Source organism: Gobius niger (assembly GCF_951799975.1).
Source record: "Gobius niger genome assembly, chromosome: 5".
Lineage (NCBI taxonomy): Eukaryota > Metazoa > Chordata > Actinopteri > Gobiiformes > Gobiidae > Gobius > Gobius niger.
The window spans coordinates 2,248,964-2,267,003 of NC_136856.1; the positions used below are offsets into that span (position 1 = coordinate 2,248,964).

Consider the following 18,040-nt stretch of genomic DNA (forward strand, 5'->3'; position numbering starts at 1 on the left):
GTCATTTTTTCTCACATTTTAGTCATTTTTTTGTCTCTTTTTTTATCAAATTTTTGTCACATTTTTGTCATTTTTTGTCACATTATTGTCATTTTTTTGTCATTTTTTTGTCATTTTTTGTCACATTTTAGTCATTTTTTTGTCTCTTTTTTTATCAAATTTTTGTCACATTTTTGTCATTTTTTGTCACATTTTTGTCATTTTTTTGTCATTTTTTTGTCATTTTTTTGTCAATTTTTTGTCACATTTCCATCATTGTTTTCGTCTCAGTTTTGTTGCTACTTTCACAGCTTTTTTCCAGAAGCTTTTGGATTGGGGTAAAGCCAAACTGGAGAAAATGTGCTCGGTTCAGGTGGGAGTTAAGGGGTTAAGAAGTACTAAGTAACTCTATAAGCGCCACTGCAGGTGTCGTACATGTTGTGTTTTTTACTCATGAATCGTCTGTGAGAGTAAATCCTACGCTGACAGAAAAGACAAAGGGACAGAGGGACATTGTTATTACTGAGTTCTGCTTTAAAAACATTCATACAATTGTTGCGTATAAGAGTGAAAGGTTTGGAGTCTGTAGGAGAGCGTGATTGCAGAGTCGTCTCAGTCGCCTTTCGTGCTACACGTGGATACCAAACATGTCAGTATTTGTGAATGAATAAGTGGGGGATGAACGAGGGAGCGCTGCCATGTTCCGGGGAAACTCCAGCTCACTTTAGTGAAATAAAACACCACAAAACGGGCGGAACATTTCCCTTAACCTTAACTTTGCAAAGGGTGAGTTTGGTCTTTGTTTACTCTGACATTAACCTTTAACCTCCACTTGAACTGAGCCTGTTTTCTCCAGTTTGGTTCACTGATATTAACGTCCTTATACATTCACTGCTGCTGCTGAAGCCGTCCTTCCCGGGCTGAGAGCTGAAATGTCCTGTTTACATAGAAGTCTGTGAAAGCCCCTGAAGTCATTCCAGGAAACACGACTTCCTCATTCACACGTTATGATTTATCTATGACCCGAACGCAGGAGAGACGGCACTTACGCAGCCGTTACCACTGCGGTCTGAGTGATTGACCTACAGCGGCTCAACGAAAGTACGAACTGATGGTTCTCAAGTCTCTCCAAAGAAAAGACAAACTCTGCACTGAAAACATACCGGGAAGACTTTGAGTCATCCGTGTTCACTTTGGCCGCTTCCAAAATGCATTTCTTGGACTTCACTGAGTCATAGCTGGAGCACAAAGTCCATAATCCATTTCTGGACCAGTTCTGCAAAAGTGGATCCATCCCGGCGCCGCGGGTTTGTTAGCATGGCGTCAGAGGAAGGTGAAAGCTTGTTTTTGTTAAGGGATATGGAAAGTAACGACTAAATTGTCAGCCATAGACAAAGTAAGTAACTGGCTTAAATCCAATGGGGGAGGAACGCTCTTCTCTGTGGTCCTCATGGCGGGAGCTGACATTGCTGTAACACCGCCCCCTGGTGGCCACGGGCGACTCCAAGAGACACTTGGGAGCATTGATTCTAATGGGACTTCAAACGTCCCGGGAACGGCTTAAAAGCCTGGCTCCAAAGAGTTCTCTATGACCCATGTGACCCATGTGACCCACGACCCATGGGGGAGGTGAAACATTTTTAGCCACGCGAGTTTTTTGTTTATCAGCCCAAAATTGGAAGCCTTTTTTGAAGCTCTGGAGCTTAGTGGAGGCTCCGCCACGAGTGCCGTGTCTGCAGATCAGCTGCTGCTGGAGGTTCCTCGCTCCGAGAGTGAGACCAAAGGTGACTGGGCTTTTTCTGTCGCCCCATAAGAGCAGCACAGATGTTTGAACAATTTCAGACCTTCTCATTTTAACTGTAGCACATACAGTATCGTCTGAGCTGTTAGAGCTTTTCTGCTTGTTTATTGTTACATGTGTATTGTGTATTGTGTATTGTGTATTGTATTATTGTATTTTGTCTTCCCCTCCTGGAACCACCACCTTAACCTTTTAACCCCCACACCCTTTTGTAGTATCTCCTAACCATTTGGGAGACAAACAAACCTCTTAGTAATAGAGAAATAGACCTCTTTGCCTGATCTAAACCAGTCCAAACCTGAATAAACCAGTCCCAACCTGAATAAACCAGTCCAAACTACAACCCCGATCTAAACTAGTCCAAACTGGATATTTTGAGTATTACACACTTGAACCAAATGGTAGAGAAAGGCAGAATTAGAAACGGCACATGATTCAATAAAGTGAAAGATTTGATGCAGAAAGATTCAGTAAAGTTTGCTTTACCAAACGGTGTTAAAGAGTGAACGTGGTGGAGGGTTTGACCTGAATGATCCTGGAGCGCTGGTGTCGGGTCTCCCAGGTCCTCTGTGGACCCACCACCTGCAGGGGGCGCCATAGGGGCTGGTGCCATGTGATTTGGGCAGCGCGACTCTATAAATAAATATGATTTGATCCAAAATCCCCTCTGAGAAAATATTTGTAACTAATATATTAACAAAATAAACCGTCAACTGAAACCTGGCTCTTCATGTTTTAGATTTAGTGTTTCTAAAACTCTCATATTTATGTCAGAAAGACACAGTGAAAGTTTCATATTGATAGTTATGTATTTGTGTTCCTCTGCAGAGTCTCGCCTCAGTCTGAGAATAAAACATCGACTCTGATTTTTCCAAATCAAAAACACTCGTCCTTCTCTTCGCCTCTAAAAAAAAAAGGTCGTCCCGAACTCTCCCAATAACTTCTGTCCCTCTGAGATCCCCCCCCCCCCCCCCCCACTCCCCCGGGAGGGCCGTGCATGTGTCGGAATGCGAGCGACACCCGCCTCGGCCAATCGCGTGCGCCCTCCCCCCGCGCGCGGACCAATGGCGTTGCCGCGGAGGCGTCCCCGCCCGGCTCCCCTCCGCGTTTTCGGAGTTTGCTAAATTACTGCAGCAAGAAGCGGATCCAGTGTGTGCGCCTGCCCCGCCGGCCGCCGCTGCTACTGTAAAAACACACGCCTGTCCCGGCCGCTGCGCACGTGCACGCGCACCACGGAGCCGTGTGCGCGCCCGGCATAAAAAAAAAAAAAAAAGAGAAGCCCTCCAGCCTCCGCCGTGCCACGGAACAGACTCGCTCGTGCGCTTTTACGTGGAGGGAATTTGTGATTTTCCCCGTTTTTTTCCCCCTTCCTCTGCTGCTGCCGCGATGGAGGAAACCAAAACTTGACGTGCGCGCGTGCTCCAGACAATGGGAATAGCCGAGACGTGCTCTTCTCCTTCTTCTTCCTCCTCTTGCTGCTGCTGCGACTACGGCTACCACACGTACGAGCTCCGGGGGGGAGAGACTGGCGAGGAAGCAGAGGGGCTGGCAGTGACCACCACGAACACCACCACCACCACCACCACCACCACCGCGCAGGAGGAGAAGGAGAACCAGGAGAAGAGGAACGAGAAGGAGGAGGAGGAGGACAGGGGGGAAGAAGGCTCGACTCTCTACCCGCACATCGTTGGATCGGACTCCCAGAGAGGCGCGCGTGTGCTGGCTGTCCGTCTGGAGCAGGACATTGAATAAATCCAAACCACAGGATACCCCCCCCCCAACACCAGAAGAGGAGAGGAGAGGGGGACCGGGGAAAGAGCCAACAAAGCCCCGTGTACGTGGATACTTGGATTGTTTTTTTCCGCTCTTTCATTTTACGCGCAATTGTGGAGACGGTGAAGCACGAGCGTCCCCAGTAAAGGAATATACAATTTCGCTTTTTGGACCACGTACTTTAGACTTTGGAAAAGCGCCATCGCGAGCCAGATTCCAGCACAAGCCCCTTTGGAGTGTTTTTATGTCCCGTTGCGTGCGCGCCGTTGCCGTCGCTGTCCTCGGTCCTGAAATCTGAAATCGCCTCGCTGCTGTTTTTTTTTTTTTTTTTTTTTTTTTTCCTTTTTGGGGGGGGGGGGAAGGCATTGATTTCTTCCTTTTCACCACCGCGCACGGGGCCGGTCGTGGAAGGAGAGACGCCACAGCAGCAGCAGCAACGGGGGGTGGCCGCCGCGTCGAGGTCATGAACACGGCTCCGGTTCGCGCACTCAAGCGGGACACCGTCGACTCACCTTGGAGGTCATAACCAAGAACCGAGCAACCCCCCCTTCTTCTTCTTCTTCTTCCCTCCCCATCTAAAGGAGTTATTTGTTTCCAAGTGTCTCACCCCTCCAGCAGTATACACATTGATATATATTGGAGAGAAAAAGAGCAACAATGAAGCTGACCAGGTTGCGCCGACTAAACGTGCTGTACGTGTGGGAGACCGTGCTGTTCTTCAGGTAAGAAACAACACGCATGGCTTTGGCGGAGTTCACCTGGAAAACGCGGGGGTTTTGTGTGCGTTTATTTCAAGTGCGTATGGCACGTTAGCCAAAAGTCCGCCAGAACAATGAGCGCGGTCTGGTTTCCTCTCCCGTTTACGCTTTGGTGATGTTTCTTTGGTGATCTTTGGGCACGAGATGAAATGCTCCTCTTGTTCCTTTCCTCTCACGGTGCCAAACTTTGACAGTGACTTACTACATCCCATCGAACTGAGCAGTGCGTTTTCCATTCAGGATTTGCGGTGTTTTGTCAAGTTTGCGTCACTTTCCGGGCTTTTTGTAAGAGCGGTTTTTCAAAGTCTCGCGCACAGGACGTTTGCGTGACACCCCAGTCCAAACGACGACTTTGGAAAACCTCTATGGAAAACTCCAGAAAGCCCGACAGCTTCACAAAAACCTCCATGTTTTTTTTTCCCTGACTTGTTTTAATGTATCGACCTATTTTCTTGTGCGTAAAATGTGTCAGCCTTTTTTTTTTCCACGTCGCGCGCGCTCGACCGGAAAGCGAAATTAGCATTTTTATTGCTTTGGGGAGACACGTACGTACGGCTCCCGTGAAACGGAGGGGCGCACGCGGGTCCCGGTGGTTTTGGTCGCGGTTTTCCCCGTTGGTTCACGCGTGCGTAACGGAGGAGGAGGGTATATCAACAGGCACGTGCCATCACAGGCCACACACAGCTCGAGGCTTAACGCGCGCGCGATAGGCCAATATTTGGTCCAGGCGCAGCGGAAGCGTCAACATTTGTGTTAAAACGGCTGCGAGCACCGTGTGTGTGCGCGCGTGCGGATGTTCACGAGGAGGTCGTGTTGAATGTACACGGAGGATCGTGAGCTGGTTTTAATCAAGTCCCGCCAATGTTTGTGTCCAAGAGTGACCACTTAACCTTTAACCCCTGACTTAACCGAGCACATTTCCTCCTGCAGACTAAAGGCCAGAGTAACACCTCATTTGAAAGCTAAGACCCGCAAAACTGTTTTGTCGTCACAAGTGGTTTTCATCTCCTTTTTTGGCGCTTTTTCGTTGTTGAGTTTTCGTCGCTTTTTTTTTATCAATGCTTTTCCTGCACGTTTTTGTCGCTCTTTTTACTCTTTTTTTTTTTTTTTCAAGAAGCTTTTAGATTTGAGTAAAGCCAAACCCTGTTCAGGTTAACCGAGCTTTACCCAAATCGAAAAGCTTAAAAGAAAAGTATCAAAATAGCGACGAAAACGAGGATGAAACGGACGGAGCGAAAAATGTGCCGGAAAAGAAACAAAAACGCAATAAAAAGGCGACAAAAAACACAACGAAAACGACAAAGTAATGAAAAAAAGCTACAAAAACGTGAAAAAAAAATGACGAAAACGTGAGACAAAAAGTTACAGTATTTCTTTTGTAGGTCTTTCAAATGAGGCGTGACACTGGCCTGTCGGCTGTAAGAAGCTTTTAGATTTGGGTAAAGCCAAATTGGAGAAAATGCACTTGGTTAAGGCGGGTGTAAATACTACAGGCAAAACTATTATTATTTTACTTTTTATTTTTTATTTTTTTCAGGTTTGGGGCCAAATTGAATCTGAACATAAACATTTTCACCTGGAAACAAAAAATTATATTTAATCATGACAATAATGTGTTTAAACTAGTGGTAATTACAGGTCTGTAATTAACTCATGAAGCTAACGCTAACATTAGCATCAAGGACGTCTTTGTGTTTGAGGCTAACGCTAGCATTAGCATGGAAGACATCTGTGTTTGAGGCTATCGCTAATATTAGCATCGAGGACATCTGTGTTTGAGGCTAACGCTAACATTAGCATCAAGGACGTATCTGTGTTTGAGGCTAACGCTAACATTAGTATGGAGGACGTCTCTGTGTTTGAGGCTAACGCTAACATTAGCATGGAGGACGTCTCTGTATTTGAGGCTAACGCTAGCATGGAGGACGTCTCTGTGTTTGAGGCTAACATTAGCATGGAGGACGTCTCTGTGTTTGAGGCTAACATTAGCATGGAGGACGTCTCTGTGTTTGAGGCTAACGCTAACATTAGCATGGAGGACATCTCTGTGTTTGAGGCTAACATTAGCATGGAGGACGTCTCTGTGTTTGAGGCTAACGCTAGCATTAGCATGGAGGACGTCTCTGTGTTTGAGGCTAACGCTAACATTAGTATGGAGGACGTCTCTGTGTTTGAGGCTAACGCTAGCATTAGCATGGAGGACGTCTCTGTGTTTGAGGCTAACGCTAGCATTAGCATGGAGGACGTCTCTGTGTTTGAGGCTAACGCTAACATTAGCATGGAGGACGTCTCTGTGTTTGAGGCTAACGCTAACATTAGTATGGAGGACGTCTCTGTGTTTGAGGCTAACATTAGCATGGAGGACGTCTCTGTGTTTGAGGCTAACATTAGCATGGAGGACGTCTCTGTGTTTGAGGCTAACATTAGCATGGAGGACGTCTCTGTGTTTGAGGCTAACATTAGCATGGAGGACGTCTGTGTTTGAGGCTAACATTAGCATGGAGGACGTCTGTGTTTGAGGCTAACATTAGCATAGAGGACGTCTCTGTGTTTGAGGCTAACATTAGCATGGAGGACGTCTCCGTGTTTGAGGCTAACGCTAACATTAGCATGGAGGACGTCTCTGTGTGTGAGGCTAACATTAGCATGGAGGACGTCTCTGTATTTGAGGCTAATATTAGCATGGAGGACATCTCTGTGTTTGAGGCTAACATTAGCATGGAGGACGTCTCTGTGTTTGAGGCTAACGCTAGCATTAGCATGGAGGACGTCTCTGTGTTTGAGGCTAACATTAGCATGGAGGACGTCTGTGTTTGAGGCTAACATTAGCATGGAGGACGTCTCTGTGTTTGAGGCTAACATTAGCATGGAGGACGTCTCTGTGTTTGAGGCTAACGCTAACATTAGCATGGAGGACGTCTCTGTGTTTGAGGCTAACATTAGCATGGAGGACGTCTCTGTGTTTGAGGCTAACATTAGCATAGAGGACGTCTCTGTGTTTGAGGCTAACGCTAACATTAGCATGGAGGACGTCTCTGTGTTTGTCCAACATGTTTTACATTGAGATGGTATTTTAGACTTGAGTAACTACGGTGGAAGGAGAACTCTTTTTACTCTTTTGTCACAGCAGGACAGCGTCTATCGTCCCATCAGAACTGAGGCCCCAACGGGCCGAGTTCCAGCACAGGGGAAATCGTGGGAAATACAATTAATTGCGTAATAAAAATGAACGCGTTAAAATCGTTCTAATTAATTAATCGAAATTAACAGGTTAAAGTCCCACCCCTAAAAACCCGTTTGCTTTTCATCAATCACGTCTTAGATATTGTGATCTATTGTGATCCGGCTGGAGTTGTTTACATTGTACATTACAAGAGCCAGTATTTTGGAATGACCAGATCCCAAAGAATCGGCTCCCAGTGAAGAGCCATAAATCCCATCACGACAAACAACATTATTGACCTTTTAAAGCCATCGAAGCTAAATCTACAACTTCGAAATGCCAGTAAAGTAAAAGTAAAAGAAGTCCTTCATCTTAAGATCCCACTATAAACATGAGATACAGCCCCGCAGACTCCACCGTATCCAATGTAGGACCTTGTTACTGCTGCTCAGTCGGGGCAGCTGTCGGAGGGGGCGGGGCGTTGTTTACAGGCCCCCCCCCCCCGCTGGCTCCGGGCCACGGCGGGACAGGAAATGCATCAGAACAAGGTGAGAGCGTTTAATAACCGGGAGGGAGAGAGAGCGCCGCGGCCTTCACTGCTCCAAACGCCGCCGCCGCCGCGGGATCGTAAATAACAAAGTTCCTCTGTGGGCGCAGGAACTTTTAAACAACACTTCCACTTTCACTTACCACAGGGCTGCGGCCAGGGGCTCTCAGTCATCCAGCCCGACAGGAGGAAGCACCTTTTTACCCTGAGCTTTTACTATTATGACATTTCCCCTGAAGCATTAGCTTAATCGAGGTGTTGCTTCATTTGTGCCTGTTTTCGTAGTGTGGGATTTACCGCCACCTGCTTTTTGTGAGAGGATCTGGCAACCGAAAGTGTGTTCAAAAGCACAAAGCAATACTGTCACTGCTCACGGTGGATTTGAGAGGATTTATGAAGGTGGATTGTGGGATTGTGATGAAATGTGATTTGATTGGTTTTGATTGATATTTGTAGCTGTGTACGCGTCACTAATCCAGCTAACTTTGTGCGGAATTTCACACATTTATGTATCAATAATCATGATCTAAGTTAACACATTGAGTGCCTTTAAATTAGGAAACTAGACCTGACTGCTGCTTTTGACACAGTTGACCATACAATTCTTTTAAATCGTTTGGAACACTGTGTGGGTGTCAGGGGGACGGCCCTGGAGTGGTTTAAGTCTTACCTGTCGGGGAGATCTTTCTCAGTCAGGCTGGGGGACTCCACCTCGTCTTTTGCTCCCCTCAATTGTGGAGTTCCCCAGGGTTCAATTCTCGCACCTGTACTGTTTGCACTTTATATTCTCCCCCTCAGCCAAATCTTTAAAAAACATGGCATCTCCTACCACTTTTACGCGGATGACTGCCAAATCTACATGCCACTCAGAAAAATTGCCAACAGCCCCCTGACACCCCTACTTCAGTGCTTAAGTGACGTCAAGGCTTGGTTGGCTCACAACTTTTTAAATCTGAATGAGGGAAAAACTGAAATTGTGGTGTTTGGCCCCTGGGACCCCCAAAATGACATGGGTCCCCTACAACAATATGTCCGTCCCTCAGCCACCAGCCTTGGCGTCATTGTTGACTGTGATTTTAAACTAAATAAACAGATCGGCACCGTTGTTAAATCGAGTTTTTATCACCTTCGTCTTTTAGCCAAAGTGAAACCGTTTTTAAGTTTGAAAATCTTTGAACAAGTCGTGCACGCTTTTATCTCCACTCGCCTGGACTACTGCAATGCGCTCTATACAGGAATCAGCCAAAATGCTCTTTACCGCTTGCAGTTAGTCCAGAATTCTGCGGCACGGCTTTTAACAGGAACCAAAAAATGTGAACATATTTCACCAATTCTTGCTTCTTTGCACTGGCTTCCTGTTAATTTTAGAATTGATTTTAAGGTTTTATTGTTTGTTTTTAAAGCTTTGAATGGACTGGCCCCTCAGTACCTCACAGACCTCATCCAAATTTACTCCCCAGCGCGCGCTCTGAGGTCTGAGGGCCAGCTCCAGCTTGTGGTTCCTAAGACGAACCGAAAAACCAGAGGGGACAGAGCGTTCTCCGTTGTCGGCCCTAAGCTGTGGAACGCTCTGTCCCCCCACGTCCGTACGGCCCCCACCCTGGAGTGTTTTAAATCTCGTCTTAAAACCCACTTTTATTCTCGGGCTTTTAACACCGCGTGAGTTGTGTGGTCCTCTGTGTCTTTTATTTTCTTTTATTGTTTTAATTTTCTTTTATTGTTTTAACAAATTTTATTAAATTTCTTTTATTCTTGCATCTTATTTATGTTTTAAACTATTTTATTGTTTTAGCTAAATGTATAGTTTGGTTTCACTTGATTTTATTATATTTATTTAATTTTTTATTCCTATATTGCCGATTTTATGTGCAGCACTTTGGAAACACTTGTTTATAAAATGTGCTATATAAATAAAGTGGATTGGATTGGATTGAACTACTAACTACACTCTAATACACCTTATGTGTGGTTTTGTAGCTCTGTGATGAACAGAAGTGAAATAAATGACAATCAAAACTTCTGAAAAGTCACAACTGGACATTTTATATATTATTGCGTTCCTTTTCTTTCTTTTTTAGTGTGTGGGGGCGTGGTGTTAGTCTGAGGGGGCGTGGTGTTAGTCTGAGGGGGCGTGGTGTTAGTGTGAGGGGGCGTGGTGTTAGTCTGAGGGGGCGTGGTGTTAGTGTGAGGGGGCGTGGTGTTAGTGTGAGGGGGCGTGGTGTTAGTCTTAGGGGGCGTGTGTTAGTCTGAGGGGGCGTGTGTTAGTCTGAGGGGGCGTGTGTTAGTCTGAGGGGGCGTGGTGATAGTCTGAGGGGGCGTGTGTTAGTCTGAGGGGGCGTGGTGTTAGTCTGAGGGGGCGTGGTGTTAGTCTGAGGGGGTGTGTGATAGTCTGAGGGGGCGTGTGTTAGTCTGAGGGGGCGTGGTGATAGTCTGAGGGGGCGTGGTGTCAGTCTGAGGGGGCGTGGTGTCAGTCTTAGGGGGCGTGTGTTAGTCTGAGGGGGTGTGTGTTAGTCTGAGGGGGCGTGGTGTTAGTCTGAGGGGGCGTGGTGTTAGTCTGAGGGGCGTGTGTTAGTCTGAGGGGGCGTGGTGATAGTCTGAGGGGGCGTGTGTTAGTCTGAGGGGGCGTGGTGATAGTCTGAGGGGGCGTGTGTTAGTCTGAGAGTAAACAAACATTTTCCAAACCAGGTCCCAGAGGAAAGATCTGAAAAGGCCGTTTACGTGGCTCCGTTGTTACGACGTCTCGATGACATCACAGCACCAGAGTCTGTGATCCATAATCTACTGACCTGATACTGAGTTTTCCTCATGGATCTGTGATGGTTTGACTCCGCCCCTCTTTGCTCCACAAGCCACAGGTGACGAGTAGAAAAACACGAGTCAGTCTGTGTTTTTGGACTGACAGGAAAAGTCACTGACAGAAGAATAAACTCTCCTCCTCGTCTCTGCTGTAGATCCTAAATCCTTCACTTTCATTTTCACTGTTTCTTTACTGCACATGCGCCTCTACATCCTGTTCTATTCTCTGTGTTAGCGTCACAGCGCCTCACACAGGCCTGGAGGATGAACCACAGGCCCATGTGGACGCTCACATTTACTGAGCTGCTTCAGACTTATAAAGGAAGTTTCTGAAAACATAAGCGTGTTGTCTTCGTGTGGATAGAGCCTTAGCTTTCAAATGTCACGGTGCAGCTTGGTGCAGTTGTAATTGTGGCTTTTTAGATCTTACCCTTTTCAACCTCTCACCTCATCACCCGCTGAGCAGCTGTATCTACTCTGACACGAGGAGCTCATGGAAAACCCGACGCGTACATATCTATAAATGCAAATGTTCTCACGTTTGAAAAGCGTCTTCTGGACTGAACTCAGGCCGAGGGATTTTAAGTTAATCATAAATGCAAACTGGGAATTGAACTTGTGACCCGTTTGCTGCTTGGCGAGTTGAATAGTCGAATAGTATTGGCCCGGCCGCTGTTACAGGAGCTCATAACTGAACTGATGCATCACTTTACTGCAGTGACACAGTCGTTTGGCCGGAGCTGCTGTTTCCATTAGACTAATGACGATTCTGAAGCTCCTCCACCGTGTGTAGATCCAGACCTGATCCAGACCTGATCCAGACCTGATCCAGACCTGATCCAGACCTGATCCAGACCTGATCCAGACCGGCTCAGACTGTTTCTAGTCCCGTGTTCCTCTCCTCCTCCTGCAGACTGAAGAACGTCCTCATTTTGTCTGTAAATCTCCTCCTGCCTTTTTCCCCTTGTTTCATCACGCTGGATGTAAGTTTTATGATTTTTGTTTTGCATCATGGACTCAGAGTTAATGGAAAACAATCAGAGTCGTTTCTCCACCTGCGGAAAGAGCTGTGTTGGTTTGTGTTCAGCGTTAAGCGAGTCGGGGAGAGCTGGATATTGCAATCTTGTGAGAAATGGTTATTACACGGCTCATATTCACGGAGTTTTTGAACTTTAAAGCATGTTTTTGACGCCGCTCCTTCATTAGAAAACATCAGAGGCGGGAAGTACTTTGAAAAGAAACTTTAAAAAAAGAACAATCTGCAAACAAACCATCACGGCTTTCACTAAGGCTGCACCATATATGGCAAACATCTGGTTGTGCAATATTAAATGTATATCCATATCGTTCATCTTTGGTATCTCCTGTTCACACGTTACACTTGACATCCGAGGTCCGACAGCAGACACCATTTATAAACAGAAAACTATAAAGTCATATATTTGTGGGAGAAAACAGACAGTAGTTCCTCAGATCTTCTTCACTCGAAACATGTCACATGATAAATAAGGGCTCAAACACTCCTTGAATGAATGAAGAACTTTACTATCATTATATAATTGTACAGTGAGATCATGGCCCCTCCTGGAGCCGCCGCCTTAACGTGGTGGAGGGTTTGATCCCGAATGATCCTGGAGCTCTGTGGTCGGGGGCTTCGTGTCCCTGTAGGGTCTCCCAGGACAAACAGGTCCTATAGGTGACGGGTCAGACACAGAGCGGGTCAGAAAACCCTTATGAGAGACCGACAGGCCCGGTTAGAGCCACGAGGCCGTCCTTCTGTGGACCCTCCACCTGCAGGGGGCGCTATAGGGGCTGGTGCCATGTGACTCGCGACCCGGCAATGGAAAAGTGGAAGAAAATGGATGGATGGACAATGAGATGAGAAAGTGACTTGCACAATAACATACACATCTATCACATACTAATCTATTGATTGGAAACATTTAAAATCTGCATGAGTGTTTCAACCATAGACTGTAAAGTAAAGTCCGACCTTCTCCCCGGCTCCTGTGGACCTTCCATCGAAATGTTTGTGCCCCTGTTACTCACCGTCCCTCTGATCAGGGGCTTAGGGTGATGATTAAAGGAACAGGACACCATTTTTCCACACTGAGATCTGTTCTTACCTGAGCTTAGACGAGTTGATGTGTACCTGTCTGGTCTTTACGCGTGCGCTCAGTCATGATCACAACAACCAAAGATGTTGTTAGCATTTAGCCTCTCCTCCTCTATGGGGCCAAACGGGGCCTAAACCCCTTAACTCCCACCTGAACCGAGCACATTTTCTCCAGTTTGGCTTTACCCCAATCCAAAAGCTTCTGGAAAATAGCAACAGAACTGAGATGAAAACAATGATGAAGATGTGACAAAAAAGTGAGAAAACTTTGACAAAAAAGTGATGAAAAATTACAAAAATGTGACAAAAAATGTGACAAAAAATGACAAAATGTGACAAAAAATGTGACAAAAAGTGACAAAAAATGTGACAAAAAATGTGAAAAAAATGACAAAAAATAACAAAAGTCACCAACACACACTAATTGATAATGAAGCTGACTCCAGAAATCAAAGTGCTGCATGAATGAGCTTCAGCCAGTCTGCGCTGAACCCTGTGGGGGAAAACTCTGTCTGTTCTTAACTTTACAGTCTACGTTACGACATGAACCCAGTCATGAGTCAGAATGATTAGCAACACAAAGCTAGCTTCTTAGCTGCAGATGTTTGTGGTCGAGCTCTGGCTTTGAGAATACACACACTGGACTGTTTGGAAATATTCAGGAAGCTCTAAAGGTGCGTACAGACCAAAAGCGTCCACGCCTCCAACTTCCATGTTAACCCTATGTAGAGTTGCTTCAACGCGCTCCGAAATGCAGGCAAAGCTGTCCGCGCGTATTAAGCGTAGCAAACGCGAGCGGATGTGGAAGGACGCGCGTGAAAGCCAGGGAGAACAGCGCGGTGAGCGAACAGGGAGCCCGCGCCCACTGCTTCATGCACTCAAGTAATCCAATCTACACGTGCGTTCATTTACGCCTTGTTAACCAATCAGGGATGCTGACTGGGCTCAGGCGTCACCTGTTACCTGCAACAAACCATGCCCGAGTCGGACTCGGTTCCGGACTTTGGCCGCTTGGAGGAGGTGGGCGGAGCGCGGCTCGGTTGCTCGTGTTTGCGCACACGCACGGATACAAGCGGCTGTTGTATGGGCGGGTGCATTTGTCACGTAAAACAGTGAGAAAAGGCTGTATTTATCAAACAGAGCAGCGGCTGCCTCGCTCTCGTCTCCCCGGCCCCCGACCGCTTCACTCCCGGGCGGCTCCCCGGACCCCCGGCCACAAACCGCTCGTCTCCCCGACCGCTCACCCCGACGCCCTGGCCGCTTCACGCGCGTCTCGGGCTGACTTTACGGAGAGCGGCTGCGCGTCTCCCGCCCTCTCTGCTGCTGTACCCGGTTTGGCCGCAGGCTTTAGTCGGACAGATAAAACCTGCGGGTGATTTTATCGCTTGTGATTTTGGTGCGCGTTCGTGTTAAGTGCTTTGTTGTAACGTAAAGCGTCGACTTCCAGGAGTTCACCAACATAAAGCTGTTTAACCAGTGGCCGAAGCAGCAATGAATGACATAAACTGAGCGTCAGATCTTCTGTTGATATGACGCCCCCCCCCGCCTCAGCTGAGCGGGACAGAGGGACGCGCACCATAGCCCTTTTTGTTAAACTGTAGTAAAATGCAAAGAAAAGTGGAGTGAAGAGATTTGACAGGGCTCATAGTAGACATTATTTCACGCAGCTGTTTAGGGTTTTTTCATCTTACGCATTATGTTGCGCTGCTGCTGCTCACGTGCACTTGTAAACAACTCCTCGTGCGCGGCCACGGCTCGGTTCGTTTGTGTAAGTGTGAGCGCGGCCGTTCGGGGCATCCAGGCCTTTCCTCAAACGAGCTAGAGAGTGGCAGGTTCGGATGTCAAGTGTGAGTGCGCCCTGAGTCAACAGACACGCCTCCTATGTATAACGCTTGCAAAACTTCACGCGCAGCAAACAGGCGTTTGTCGCGAGTGTGAAGTATGTGAAGCGGCGTTGTTTGGCGTCCAACGAGAGGCAGATGGGGCGTGGACGCACGTTTGGTGTGTACGCACCTTAACACCAGTGACGTCCATCAGAGAGCACGGAGAGTCTGTAAAATGTAGCTCATGTAAACATAAATGTGTGTTTTACGTGCGGCTCACAATGCGGTTAATGAAGCCGTGGTGGATGTTGCCTCCTCGGCTCCTCAGTTCCTCAGCTCCTCACCTCCTCGGCTCCTCAGCTCCTCAGCTCCTCACCTCCTCAGTTCCTCGTTTCCTCGGCTCCTCGGTTCCTCGGCTCCTCAGTTCCTCGCCTCCTCAGCTCCTCAGTTCCTCGCCTCCTCAGCTCCTCGGCTCCTCACCTCGTTTCCTCGGCTCCTCGGCTCCGGACGCTGCAGTTTCTTGTGTAATTGATACGTCGTCCCCCCCCCCCGGACCCCCCGCACATACGTCTCACTCCTACAGCTCTGCCTTATTACCAAACATTGATCAGGCTGTCAGAGCGCGGGGGAACACGAGAGCGCGGGGGAACACGAGCGGCGCGAGGGCTGGAAGGTCTGGAAGTTTGAGGAGGTTCTGACGCTGTGATGTTCGTGCAGGAGCTGATCTGCTTCAACGACCTCCTGTTCACAGAAAACTCTGACATTTGCAGAGATCGTCGGACACATTTTTGTCACTTTTCTGCTGTAATTATTGTTTTTGTTGCATTTATGTCACATTTTCTTTTCTCGCGTTTTCACCCTCGTTCTCGTCTCATCTTAGATTCGGGTAAAGCCAAACTGGAGAAAGTGGGGGTTAAGAGGTTTCGTTAAAACGTTTACAGGAAGTGGTCTTCACCCCGCACGGGCCAACAGGAAGTTGATTATGTGCACAGACGCTCTTACACAGACAGCAGATGTTCCTGAGGCTTTTTACTCAAAAAGCAAAACACAAATCATTACATTTATTATTACATTAACACATTTAAACCTGTCTCTGTCCATCAATGTCAATTCAGTTTCTCAAAATATGTGAAATTTTAAGTAAGGAGTAAGGATGAAGGCCTATGCAGACTCTTGAGACAAAAAGAACAGGGACAAAGTTCATCCGGGCTCTGACATTTCATATTACAAAATAAAACTATAATTAAATGTATCAGTCAGGGTATCGCAAACATCATGTTATTCATGTTTAGCCACACCTCCCGCTGGTTTATTACGTTAGAAAGCGTTTAAAGTTTCCCTCCGTGTCACTCGGTAAAGTCATGTTGTTTGACTGTGTAGCTCTCAGTCGTTCAGGTTTCGTCCATCCAAGAACCTTCACTGGACATGTTGGTGACGTTTCCCGGTGTTTGATGAAGGTCAAAGGTGAACAAGCCTGGTCTCACTCTGTCCACGAGCCTGACAGAAAACTCCGCGTGTTTCTGTATATAGCTGACGTGGTACAGCCGTATGAACCATCTCGGGCCCTGAGATCCTCAGGGAGGGGCCCCCTGGTGGTTCCTAGAGTCAGGATTAAACACGGTGAGGCTGCGTTTCAGTTTCACGCAGCAAAACTGTGGAACAGCCTCAACAAGAATGTGAGACAGGCCTCAACCCTGACTATGTTTAAGTCCAGGCTGAAAACATGCCTGTTTACTGCTGCCTATGGAGATTGATGGTATTTTAACCTCTTAACTCCCACCTGAACATGTTTTCTCCAAATTCTCCAAATCTAAAAGCTTCTACAAAATAGCAATAAAAAACGAGAAGAAAAAATGACAAAAAATCCAGCAAAAAATGACAAAAATCCGGCAGAAAAAAGACAAAAATCCAGCAAAAAAGGGACAAAAATCCAGCAAAAAAATGACAAAAATCCATTAAAAAGTGACAAAATCCAGCAGAAAAAAAGACAAAAATCCAGCAAAAAAATGACAAAAAATCAGCAAAAAAATGAAAAAATACATCAAAAAAGTGACAAAAATCCATTAAAAAGGGACAAAAATCCATCAAAAAAGTGACAAAATCCAGCAGAAAAAAAGACAAAAATCCAGCAAAAAAAATGACAAAAAATCGGCAGAAAAAAGACAAAAATCCATCAAAAAAAGTGACAAAATCCAGCAAAAAAAGAGACAAAAATCCAGCAAAAAAAATGACAAAAAATCAGCAAAAAAAATGACAAAAATCCAGCAGAAAAGTAATTTAAAAAATGTCAAAAACACATAAGGGAAATAAAAAGTGACGACGATGGCAAAGAGGAGAGAATGCACTTGGTTTTGGCGGATACTAAGATAAGATAAGATAAGATAAGATAAACCTTTATTGATCTCACAAAGGACAAATTCAATTCTTGTTACAGTCGGCGTTACTTCACAGTCTTATTGTACAGTCTGACAGCAGTGGGGATGAAGGCTTTGCGGTAGCGCTCCGTCCTGCTCTGAGGGTGTCTGTTAACTGTTTCATAGAAATGGAAAGCTCATATTTTATTAACAGTAACTCTGCTTCCCATTCATCAAAAGTTTGTTTTGGCCAAAATGACTGAAATCAACAATAAAAATCCGTCGTATTCGTTCCTGTCAGTCACTGCTTGAATAACGCCGCCTTCTCACACACTGTGGTTTAATGTTTTTTAAAATGCTTTATTTCCTAATGACAGAAAGTGACATTATTCTCGGGCTTCTATATTTATCTGTGATCCATCAGGCGGACGTAAAAGGCGGCGGAAACGGATCCGCAGATAAAACGAGCTTTTATGTCTTAGTTGAAAGCGCAGGTGAAGCCGTTCCGCCGCCGCCGCCGCCGCAGATTAAAATGTGTTTACCGTCGGGTTGAAAAGGAGGAGGAGGAAACGCTTCAGAAATAAGATCCATCATTAAAACGTGGCGGTAACCTTTATGGTAATCTATGGTAATGCGCCGATACCTCGGACCGAAACAGGGACGCCAATGCATCACAATGAGTTTTATCGCACCCGAAGGTCCCTCGCTGCGGCGCCGCTTTTTGGTCGTGGCTTTACCGGCTCTGAGGAAAAGTGTCGGGAAAGTGTCGGTGACGTTCATGACGATCGGCTCTTTTGAACGGCTCTTTAACGTGAGCGGTTTGAACCAGAAAAGAGCCGGATCTTTTATTTAGTGGAAGCTGGGACTATTTGTCATATTGTTGTTTAAAGCCGCACTAGAGGGCGCTGTGGGCTGGTACTGACATATGAC

General features: G+C 46.5%; 1 protein-coding gene and 1 long non-coding RNA gene across 3 annotated transcripts in view; both read left to right on the forward strand.

Annotated features, from left to right (window-relative positions):
- LOC306962939 overlaps window positions 1-18,040 on the forward strand; it is a 935,443-nt gene that overhangs the window by 575,587 nt on the left and 341,816 nt on the right. The window lies entirely within an intron of this gene.
- The window catches only part of glra1 (glycine receptor, alpha 1), a 239,011-nt gene continuing 224,882 nt past the window's right edge, over window positions 3,912-18,040 (forward strand). For both annotated transcript variants that reach the window (XM_079556253.1, XM_079556251.1), the window contains exon 1: window positions 3,912-4,275. In XM_079556253.1, the coding sequence (XP_079412379.1) occupies window positions 4,211-4,275 (65 nt within the window). In that variant the 5' untranslated portion in view covers window positions 3,912-4,210. The remainder of the gene's footprint in view (window positions 4,276-18,040) is intronic.